Source organism: Carassius carassius, chromosome 30 (genome assembly GCF_963082965.1).
Source record: "Carassius carassius chromosome 30, fCarCar2.1, whole genome shotgun sequence".
Lineage (NCBI taxonomy): Eukaryota > Metazoa > Chordata > Actinopteri > Cypriniformes > Cyprinidae > Carassius > Carassius carassius.
In genome coordinates, this window is record NC_081784.1 from 7,460,220 (window position 1) to 7,472,592 (window position 12,373).

Below are 12,373 nucleotides of genomic sequence, written 5' to 3' on the forward strand. Positions count from 1 at the left end.
CTGGGATGCCAAAAGTAAGAGGAACGTGGACTCTGATGCAGGAACTAAAATAATACGTATGTCCTTCCCTTCAGAGTCCCATGATGTCTTTGTCCCTCCCCAGGTTGCTCTGTGCGGCAGCGATGCATGCTGAAAATTACAGTAATTACCTCTAATGACAGTCAGCTCACAATGAGAACCTTCCCTGTAAACAACATACGTGATTCTCTCTGATGCCATAAGTTTAGAGATCTGAGATCTTGTGTCTTAAATTTGTATCTTTGTAATGCACTTTCTAAATTAAACTATTCTGATACAATCAGTTTCACAGACTGAAAAAGCATAAAACTTTCTGCATGATAAGAAATCAGGTGTCATTTATAATATGAATGAATTGTTTTTGCATAAATTAATTAATTTATTAATATTGATATTATGTACACCAATATAGTATAACATATTGTATTTATAGATTTAATTGTATCTTTTGTTAAAATGTTTGTGTGTGTGTGTGTGTGTGTGTGTGTGTGTGTGTGTGTGTGTGTGTGTGTGTGTTGTTTCGTTTAACTATATTTTTTTTCTGCTGTAACTACATTTTGGCTGATAGATGTTTTGAAGCAAATGTAAAAATTCTATCCGAGTTTTGTCTTCACAATAAGAAGAACTTAATTATATTAATTTGCATACTTTTTATTTAATATGTTTTGTATTTCAATATATTTTATAATGTAATTTATTCAAAGTTGATTTTTAGCAGACATTACTCCAGCCTTCATTGTCACATGATCCTTCAAAAATCAGCTGATTTGATGCTTAAGAAAGATTTCTTATTATTATCAGTGTTGAAAATGGTTGTGCGGTTTAAAATTTTTGTGGAAACTGTGATTTTTTCCCCCCCCAGCATACTTCGATGAATAGAAAGTTCAAAAGAACATAACTTATTTGAAATATAAATATATTGAAACATTTAAAATGTCTTAACAGTCAATTAAATATTTGCTAAATAAAAGTTTTTATTTTTATTTTTTAAACTTATGCCAAACTAATTTTATGCTTTGTTAATGGTACATTCTCATTTCTCACTGCTAAATTACAATGCAATATTATCTTATGTTGATAATTCAACACTGCTGTCAGCTTGACCCAGCTGTAATGCCATTTAATTTTCACAATACTGAGATCAGTGTCTCAACTATGGCAGATTATGTGCACCATTTGTATGAGTGAAAGACAGCAGTGTTGTATCAACATGAGGACTTTATATTTTGAAAAAAAAAATCCACATTAACACTGGTCTCCTGAGATTTCAAAGTTGTGCCAATGATTTTGTGCCAAAGACTGTGAACATCATGCATATAAATGCATAAAAAGTGTGGAGCAACATAATCAAAGTAGAGCATCTAAAAAGGAGGTTAGCATGTCCCTGAGGACAGGAGAGAAGGTTATCAGACACAGAGAGCTCTTTTTGTGTGTGTGTGTGTGTGTGATAGAGTTTCAATATTAGACAAAGTCATTGGTTATGCAACTAAAGGCACAAGTTAAAGGCAAAGGCCGCCTCCAGCAATGTGTGTACGTGTATCTGACAATGAATAATTCTTTTGAACTTCATCATCATTGAACAGCTTGCACAATACAAATTGGCAGGTTAAACAAACAAGATAATTCCATGTAATATTGTGTATTAGCATGTGATTTCACATATATGCTTGGAACTAGACAAAGAATCTCAATATTTTTAACATTTAACCAACGTTTTATAAATATAAGCCATAAAATGTGAACATAACAATGAAAATCTTTAAAATGCATGCATCCAGTGTTCCAAAATACATTGTGCATTGATAAAAACAATAAATATGTAGATCATGTAGCGTGTTGATAGTGTATTTATATAGTGCTTTGTAAACACACTGATAAAGCATTTGAAGAGGTGTGTCTATGGGGGGGGGGGAAATAAAATTATCGCCTAAAAAAAAGATACTGACACTATTTGTCAAACTTTTAATTAAGCCAATTTGTAAAACGTTTAAGGATTTACTGATTTCTTTTTACTGATTTAGTGATCAAACTGACAATAATGTAAAATGTTCATACCTTTGGGTAGTTTTTTTGTGTAAATTAGGAAGGACATAAATGTGTATTCCAAGTACCAGAAACATATGTACAGAAGATGTGAAAACCGTTCAGAGCATGTGATGTTTCCAGCAGTAGCAGCTGTTTTTCTGGAACAGTGAAAGTGTGTATGAGACAAGAAAGGAGAAAGAAGTTTCCAGATGTTAGTTCTGGATCAGTGAGTGTACACCACCCCGCCGATAAACACTGCGCTTGGAGAATCCCTGAACATCCATGAACCACAGCACTTCAATCTGAAACCCCTAAAATAAACTGAATGTGTGATGTGTCAACAACACCCATTCAGTTAAAGTGGCAACTTTTTTGGTTAATTAAAGGATCATATCATAAACTTATAATAAACTGGTTGGATCACTTTGCATATTTCTGGCATAGATTAGAACATGCTTTTCAGAGAGCTCTTAAATTCATTGTGTGGTTTGCAGAGTTATGTAGTGAAGCTCACTGATGAGGCCCTGACAGAGAGCTCTTATCTAAGGCCATATGAGGAGTAGTGAAAACTTTAAAAATACTGCCCTCTACAGATGTAAAAGCATTATGAACATATTTTCCAATTTGCATGTATGCAGTGAATATACATGCATGTTAGAGCAGTGGTTCTCAACCATTTTGATTTCAAGGCCACTCTTTGCCCATCCTAAGAAGGCATGTATTACTGTAATAATAATTAAAAAAAAATTATATATATATATATATATAAAAAATTTCATTAAGATCATGTAAATACAGCTCAATAATTGTAAGACTTATCAGGGCTCTCCTGGAGGTTTAATAAAAAAAATGTTTTTGCACAAAATGGTTATGGTTTCCACAAAAATATTAAGCAGCACAGCAAAGTTTCTTTAGCACTGAGTCTGCATATTAGAATGATTTCTGAAGGATCATGTAATACTAAAGACTGAATTAATGGCTGCTGAAAAATCAGCTTTGCAGACACAGGAATAAATGACATTTTAAAATGTATTACAATAAAAGCTGTTCTTTTACACTTTGATGGTCTTTCACAATATCGCAGTTTTACTGTATTTTTCATCAAATAAATACAGCCTGGGTTAGCATAAGAGACTTTAAAGCACCTTTCTGCCCACAGACTTTGAAATGTAAAATGTTAAATACAGGTCAACAAATCTGCATTTAACACTCCTGTTGATTACAGGTCTGTGAAAATACTCAGCACTGCAGCTTCAAACTGTTTATTAACAGTCCAGATTCACACGGTCTCAAATACACAAACATTCCAAAACCAATCTCTCTCACACACACACTTTAAGCAAAAGAGTTGTAAACGCAAACATTCACACGTTACATTTGTTCTGCTGTGGATAAATGAGCAGAACACACTGAGAAGCTCTTTAATTCTAACGGATCAGAGGTCAGTTCAAACTATAGTAACGATAATAAGAAAACTATTAGAACGAAAAAGGGATACAAATAAACTGCATCCAAAAAAGTTGGAAGACCAAGACATCCTAAAATCCACTAAAATATAGAAGGTAACAATTCATTTGGTAGTTCACTTAATACATTCAGCTACCTATAAATAACTATTATGCAACTCCATGTCAAATGGCAGTCATTAGAGTGTATACTGCCTGCTTAATATCTACTGAAACTCAAAATATTTTGATGGTCATTCAACAAACGTTCTAATGACCGGAAGTAATTTTGCAAGTACGGCAAGTTATTTTACTAACCCTAACCTAACAGTCTACAAATGCACTAATGAGAATTAGATGACATGTAGTTGCAAAGTTACTTAGTAGAATGTCTAAAGTGGCCAATCGAAATAAAGTGTTACCAACTAAATTTAAAAGAAACATGGTGTGGAGTGAAACTCATTTAAAGCAAATTATGACAAAAAGTGACATGAACTAATGGAAGCATCTTTCAGTGTCAAATAATAAATCAATCACCACACATACACGCATTTATAATCAAGTATTAATTCAGCTGTTTTTTAGTTTTTCAAAAAAAAAAAAAAAAAGCTCTAAGTCTTGAAGAAAAAAACATTTAAAACAGCAAATTAAACATACTGGCTTTATATAACAGGCGTCCAAAAAAAGCTCAATTAATAAAATATTTACAATGTAAAGCACAAAAGCTTTCATATTCCCAAAACCCTCATTTACAACAGATTCACAGTGAAATCGTTGTTTGATCTTGGTTATTTTGCTCAGAATTTGTATGGGGAATAATGCAACTGTGAGTCGTGAAATTCCTTTAAGCAAGTCCTAATATTCCTCTGACACACACACTCTAGAGATACTGCATAGCAAGGAGTGTAATAATTCAAACTGGACAGGTGGAAAAGAGAAAACATACAAACCAGTGGAAAGAAAGAGAGAAAATCACAACCACATCAATCTTTCAGAGGGAGCTGTGACATCATCAAGCTCAATGAGCACTGCCAGTGCATTGCTGCAGCGATGTGGTTTGCGTGGTGGTTTTGTGCACTCGGAGCGAGAGGCAGTTTCTGTCTGGTGCACTAGGTGTCCTCCTCCGGCACACCCACACCTCTTCTCCGGAGCACATCGGCACCGTCTGCTCGCTGCCACTCTTCAGTCTTTCCACCGTACTCATCGTCATCATCCTCTTCCTCTCCATCTGCTTCCTGTTCATCTTCCAATTGCTGCAGGAGACGTACCTGCCCAGCAGGCAGTTTCCCTACAGAAACATTTACACGTCATTTCATTATAGTTTAAGTTTTAAAGAATCTCTGGTACATCACATATTCCTGTAGTCAAGCAGACAGGTTCATAGAAACATTGACACTTACTGTGGTGATAATTTGGTGCAAACCGCCGTGATGGGAAAGCAAAATCTGCAATGAAAACTAGAAACTGAAAGAAAGAAAATAAAATCAGAGACATTTGATTTATAAATAACTCCAATAGAGTTTAATGTTAGCATGTTCAAAGCTAATGATGCAATATTCTAATAAGGTTAAAAGCACACAACATTCAATTGAGCATTTTATTGATACTTTAGCTACTTATTAAGACATTTACATTTAATATTTTGGATAAATGAATGAGTCTGTTGCAATGTATTCTGGAATAAGTACTTTTATTTAGCCAGGATGCATTAAATTGATCAAAATTGACAGTAAAGACATTTATAACATTCCAAAATATTTCTATTTTAAATAAATACTGTTGTTTTGAACTTTCGATTCACCAAAGGAACCCTGAAAAATATGTATCATTGTTTCCAAAAATGATCAAGCAGCAACATTTATCAACACTGACTTCTCAACATCAGGAGCAACTCTTATCAACAAATGTCAGCATATTAGAATGTTTTCTGAAGGATCATTTGACACTGAAGACTGGAGTAATAGCTGCAAGAAATTCAGCTTTGCCATTGAAAATAAATTACAATCTTGTAAAGATAGATTAAAATATAAAAGTTGTATTACAAACAAGATGTTTTCACTGCATTTTTGATCAACTAATGATCAAAAGCAATTATGGTGAGCACAAACGACCATTTTTAAAACCATTAAAGAACTTTTTTTTTTTGTGTATAGTAGTGTATTTTGTGTGCATTCTCACCAATCCAAGGACCAATCCTGAGATGAGGGTTGCTAGACCAAATATCCCATACGAGCCCCAAACTGGGACGCCCAGCTGCTCTGTTAAGTAATTATGGCAATGCTGAAACAAAACAATGTTAAAATATCATTTAAATTACTGCATTAAAAAAAAACATCCATGAGCAAACTATAAAGGCATCAAGTTAGGCGTTTACTCGAAATTAACTCGGAATTATTCAAATTGCTAGGAAAATATATTCTTTCAAAAATGTATTCTCAAAACTGACAAGAATGCAGCAGTTATATATTAATAGGCATACACACTCACCCTGATGAACATGGATAACTTGAAGAGGGCTGACATGGCTTTCATCCTAAAATAAAAATATCAGTCACTGAAAATAAATTGTATCAAATCAAATGTAAAGATAGCCTGTCAGTATTACATTAAAAGGGAGCTAACTTGCGAATCAGCATTAACCACATGCTGTGGAGTCTCTAAACTCCCTTTTCTAGAGATATTGCAAGACTCGCCCAGGGCCATTGCATTATTATACAGCTTGAAACCAGCCCCGGCACACACCCACACACACTGCATGTACTCACAAGATGGATGAGGGGCCAAACCAGGAAGAGACCGGCTCTATGCTCTGCCATTTCTTTTCATCAATGAAGCTCAGGAAGTCATCTTTAGATCGCCCTCCTTGATATCGCCGAAAGACACCATCTTTACAGCTGCGACACACACACACACACACACACACAAGGACAGCTATATTTAACCATTTCTAACTGCCTTTACACCACACAGAGACTGTGCAACATCTAAAAAGAATTCAAATGCTGGCATGTATCTACCAAAACAATCGAAAACTAATACTTTTATTCAGCAAATATGCATTAAACTGATGAAAAATGACAGGAAAGACTTCAATAGTTAACAACTATTTTTACTTTTCCTAATTTCATCAAATCTGTCACCAACTACGAGCTCACTGACTTCTAACGAAAGGCTTAAATGTGTGTAAAACGGAACGAGACTCACTGGTAGATCGTTGGGAGAGCTGTGATAACGAACCTCCCGCTCAAACCTGCAGCACAGAGAGAGAGACAAGTGTGAGACTCTTAAAGACAGGTGAGCAGAGGAACCAGATGTGTACAGATAGAGGCACACCTGGCTGCTCGGTGACGTCCACTTTGGCAATATTCACTCCCAAATCGTCTCCCCATTCTGCAAACTCATTCCACACAGGCTGGAGCTGCTGGCAGGCTGGGCACCACGGAGCAAAGCTGTAGCAGACAGGCAAACCTTTTAAACCCAATAACACAATCCCAGCCAGAGGAGACGCAAAGAGACAGACTCTCATTGGTTTTCTATCTGATCTATTTAACTTATCCTCTTGTTCGGTTGCTCTAGCTGGAGGAAGTGTGCAGGGGAAACAACGGTTTATTTCGACTTAAACATTTTTAGAAGAGATTTCATTAAAGGGACAGTGAAAATTCTGCCATCATTACCTCACAGTCGTGCTGTTAAAAGAGATGATGTTAGACTGAATGACAGTCACCAGAAGCAATCAAAGTGAATGGTGACTGAAGCTGTCATTCTTTCCAACATCTCCTTTTGTGTTGCGAGTTAGAAAGAAAGTCGTGAGGTTTTGAATCGACATTTGGGGGAGGCACTGATGATGCCATTGTCACTTTTGAGTGAACTATGCCTTTAACGTCAGACCACTGGACTTCCTCTATCCTGAGCCCAGCAGCACAAGAACACTTCAATAAGTAATAATCTAATAATCTGAAGCTAGATATTTTAGATCATTTAGATGTGCAGCACTAATCACCACGCATAGATAAACATAAATAAACACAGAAACTCAATTGAATAACTCACAACTCGATCATCCATTCTCCCGTCAGGATCTTCTCCCAGTCTCCATCTGTGATTAGTCTTAAATTGCCCGGTTTGGCCGACGCGGGCAGCTGCATCACACATGTTGCGATGAGCGCAGAGAACACACACGCGCTGGCTGTCATCCTGACTCTGCGTGTGTATGTGCACGCCATGTTTCAGCGGCCACTGACTGCTTCCCTTCCGCTTCCGCTTCCGCCTCGACTCCGAATTGCCGCTTCATTGACGTCATGTCCAATAACGGTTGACAAAGTTTAAAAACTATTTCACCTCTTGCCAGATATTATTATTATTTTGGTTGTATAAAATATAATGACAGCATATGATTAATTAATTGTATTTTTTATATGTAGCCCATTGTATTTATATTACAGTCTATTAAACTAGTAGCTTTTTTCTTGTTTTATCTGCTATTTGCTGTTGCTTAAGCACGTGTTTTGAAATTATAAACATATTCTATGTATATACTTCAATAAGTGTTTTTACTCTTAAATGTATTTAATGTAATTTTTATTTGAGTAACGTATAATGTTTTCAAGTTCAAAAGTTCAAAAGTTTTGATTTAGCATTCAGAATTTGTAACAAATAAATACCATGTCCGCCTGTTGTATGAAATTGACGGGGGGGGGGGGGGGGGGGTTAGTTTATTTATTGAAATACTTGAAAAAAAAGAAAGAAAGAAAAGAACACAAGGTGGCGCTATGAGCTCTTGTAAAAAGCAAATAGTAACCTACAATAATTTTACTGCACAGTTTTGTGAGAGAAACCTGAGTTTAATTTATGAATCCATTAGGAGAATATACAAATCACGAAGAAAGTAGCTGGAAATTAAGTGTTTTACAATGAAAAGCTATTCAAGAAGAGAAAATGTACTTATATTTGTTATATATTTGCTTACATATATCCCCTGAGCTGTCTACTCTGTTCATTTGTTGTTCCTAAAGAAACCTGGTCAAGCCAAGGTTTTTAATGATTATGCAAAGAGATTTTTCAGATTTTGTGTGTGTGCATGCATGCACCGATCAATACAAAGGAGAATGCTTTACAGTTTGCTAAACAAACACAATTAGACAGGAATGCAGACATGCAAACACATGCATTCACATCCTCAGAGGATGTTGTTATTACTCTCTCTCTGCTGATATTAAATGAGTGATAATGACAGCACTTTTGTGATAATGGCCGTGTCACAGTGTTGTGTATAAATTAGTTTGATGTAATTGTTTAAACTGATTTATTGAGGACAGGGTTATGATTATGTAGGGGTGGAGTTACGGAATTGTTTACTCAGAATCCACAGATGAAAAAGAATTTTCTTATTCATATTTATGTGCTATTCAATCAAGACTCATTGTTTGATCCTGGAAATAAACAGATTTTGACATGGCTGAAAAAAATAATAATGATAATAATAATAATTATTATATATATATATATATATATATATATATATATATATATATATATATATATATATATAACAAGGCATGGTTTGATCCAGTGCGTGGACATTTTGTATGTTGTGTGAACAAAGTTAAATATAAAAAATGGATATGTCTGGCCCTGTGGATATTTCATAATAAAAACTCTCAACACACATTTCATACTCTCACTTGTAATTTATCTGAAATGTCATTTACACAACATTTCAGTAAGGTACTATGTTTGATAACATTCTGTGGTGGACATAAAGTGGTGAAAATGAAATTAAAGCATTTTTGGAAGAAAACAGCTGATTAATTTTTTGTATTATTATTTTATATATTTTTTGCTAGTTAGGATTCATTGCTAGCATTTTGTGCATCTCAAATGGCATTTTTTTCACACATAATTTGACAAAATTACAGCTCATTGGAAATGGCATGAAATAAAAATCTTCCATTCACACATCATGTCAAGTGTCCTCACTCACCATGTCTCATATCTCATCTCAAGCATGCTCTTTACTGATCATTTTGTTTCCTTGGTAACCAAAGATATTAACTGTGGTAGAAATAAAATAATAATTTAAAAAATGTATATATGTAAGCTATATAAACATATACATATACATATATATATAAACATTTTACACCATGAAATGGTCTGTCATTATTTATCTCCATTTGTAGATTATAATAATTTTTAAAATATAATAATTATTGTTTAATGATGTATTTTAAAAAGCATATCTGGGTCTGAGATTGATCAAATAATACAGAAAAAAAGACAGAAAAGAAATGAAAAGCTATCTGATCTTTGATTATGTTCTCAGAACATTACAATAAATACAATAACGTTTCCATAACTTAACGGTAACGTTAGCAACAGCGTTTGGCAAAGTTAATTATAAAAGTAATGCATTTCAATATTGCGCTACTCCCTTAAAAAGTAAACTTAGTTACTTTTTATGCAAGGTAATGCATTGTGTTACTTTTGCTCAGATATTTACTTCTAAAATAAAAAGTAATGCATTACTTTACTAGTTACTTGAAAAAAGTAATCTGTAGTTATGCTATGCGATACCCCCAACACTGGTTAGCAAAATGTTCTTAAAATATTTAACTAGGCAGGAAAAAAATCTCAAATGTGTAGAATAAATTTTTATGTAATTAAAAGAGCCTCTGTCCGAGTGATATCTCAACATTCCATCCGGTTATCACCATGTACGGAGTGTTACGCAGTGACAGTTCTTACTGATGTCTGTGCACACACACACACACACACGACAGGATGCATGTGGGAGGAGAGAAAATGCCGGAGACAGCATGAATAGGAGTAGGTGGATAGAGAAATCTACTTTCCCCTCTAGTTTTCATCCTCTCCCTCTCATCCTCAATCTGAAAAAGGCTTTTACCTGTTATGCAAGGCACTGCCTACTCTCAGCATTATAGAAAGAACAGGTTCATTTTCAGACCTGCCAAAAATAAATTCCATTCTGTGAACTACTGCCACACACATATGCTAATAGACAAGCATACTCATAAAAATGCTATTATAGATGCGTGTTGTCTTCATTAGATTGCAGTACAGCTTTTATATAACTGTGGATGATGAACAGCTTGTGCAAACAGACAGAAGAAAAAAAAGAACGTAACACTAAATCCACACACAGGAGTCTGATTGATTCCTATTTGATGCAAAATCTCTACAGCCAAGATGTCGACTGAGCAATCTAGGGATAGAATCCAAGCTAATTTATAGTCCAATTTTTATAGTACAAATCCTTCTGCCTGGAGATTTTATGTCTCTAAAATCTTTCAAAAGATTCAGCATCATCTCCTTGAGCAAGAGCAGCTCCAGATGGACAGACTGGAGCTGAGAGCCAAAGAGAGCAGTTGCAGAGATGTTTACTGTGCAGCTGCGAGTACAATCACTCTCCCTACTAGTATTAAGAGATCAGTAGCTTGAGGGAAAGCACAGTTTGGTCAGAGTTCATTAGAGGTTTTTTTGTTTTGTTTAGTTTTGTTTAGTTTTTTGTTTAGGCCTTTAATATAGTACTAGTTTCTCCAAGTTGTTCTGAAGCTTGGAGAATTAAATATATCAACTTTTATTAATAAATAATTCTATATTAACATAAAACAAATATCTAGTGAAAGAAGAATTCATTTATAAACGTTAAATGAAATTTACATTTAATCCTTTAGAAGACGCTTTTACCCAAAGCCACATACAAATGAGAAGAACAATAGAAGCTATCAGACCCACAAGACAGCAACATAATACAAGTGCTGTGACAAGTCTCCGTTAGTCTAGCACAGTACACATAGCAAGGTGTTTTTATTTGTTTGTTTGTTTACTTTAAAAAAAATTAAAGTGAATAGAATAGAATAGAATAGAATAGAATAGAATAGAATAGAATAGGTAAGTGCTAGTATTAATTGGTCGGGTGCTGGCAAAAAAGTTTTTTTTTAAATGGCTAAACACTCAGCTGCTTGAATTAAGATATTAACCTTCCCAGGAAAATGTCTCGTGAGAATGATTTTGAATGGTAAATGGACTGCATTTATATAGCACTTTCAACAGACCCCATGGCCATCCAAAGCGCTTTACAATTTGCCTCACATTCACCCATTCACTCAGCCATTCTAAGCGCCATCCAGCTCGTCGGGAGCAGCTGGGGTTAGGTGTCTTGCTCAAGGACACCTCGACACTTGGTCAGGTGGAGCCCAGGGATTGAACCACCAACCTTCCGGTTTGTAGACAACCTACATGAACCACTGAGCCACTGCCGCCCACTATATAAATATATATATATATATATATATATATAATATATATATTTAAAAAAATCTAGCTAGTTCCCAAAGCAACTTTTCTCATTTTCATTTGGTTTAATTTGAAATACTATAATAAATAAATGAATAAACAGATTTTTTTTATTATTATCAAAATTACAACAAAATGACTAAACTTTCAAAATATTAACAAAAACTATGAGAATATATCAACGATACTAAACACAGTTTCATGTAGTCTAAGATAATATTTTAAAGAAATAATATGTGTGTGCAGTGCACACATGTTGGTTGCATTGTGTCCAATTTGAGTTGGCTTTGCACACATCTTTAGAATTTTTCCATAGACATATTCATTCTCTCATGATTTTATTGGATTCATTTGTTTTTAAGGTCAAGATCTCCTTGAAGACTGTCATGCACATATGGCTGATTCTCTACTCTGAGAACCTCAATAACATACTGGCCCCAGTTTAGAGCCTGCTCTGTGTCCCAATTACTGTCATAAGAATAAAAATGATTAAGCAATTAATTTCCCCCCACCAAGGCTCTCTCACACAGATACTCACGAGAGTGGCACATGGACAAAATTCACATGGC

General features: G+C 34.8%; 1 protein-coding gene across 1 annotated transcript; it reads right to left on the reverse strand.

Annotated features, from left to right (window-relative positions):
* Positions 1-3,289: 3,289 nt before the first annotated feature.
* LOC132110494 (thioredoxin-related transmembrane protein 1-like) lies at positions 3,290-7,775 on the reverse strand. Its single transcript, XM_059517148.1, has 8 exons — positions 7,539-7,775; positions 6,822-6,937; positions 6,693-6,738; positions 6,254-6,382; positions 5,976-6,021; positions 5,667-5,768; positions 4,889-4,952; positions 3,290-4,776 (listed from the first exon to the last, which is right to left on the reverse strand). Exons 1-8 carry the CDS (start codon positions 7,709-7,711, stop codon positions 4,598-4,600), a joined length of 855 nt encoding a protein of 284 aa, XP_059373131.1. The 5' UTR covers positions 7,712-7,775; the 3' UTR covers positions 3,290-4,597.
* Positions 7,776-12,373: the final 4,598 nt, after the last annotated feature.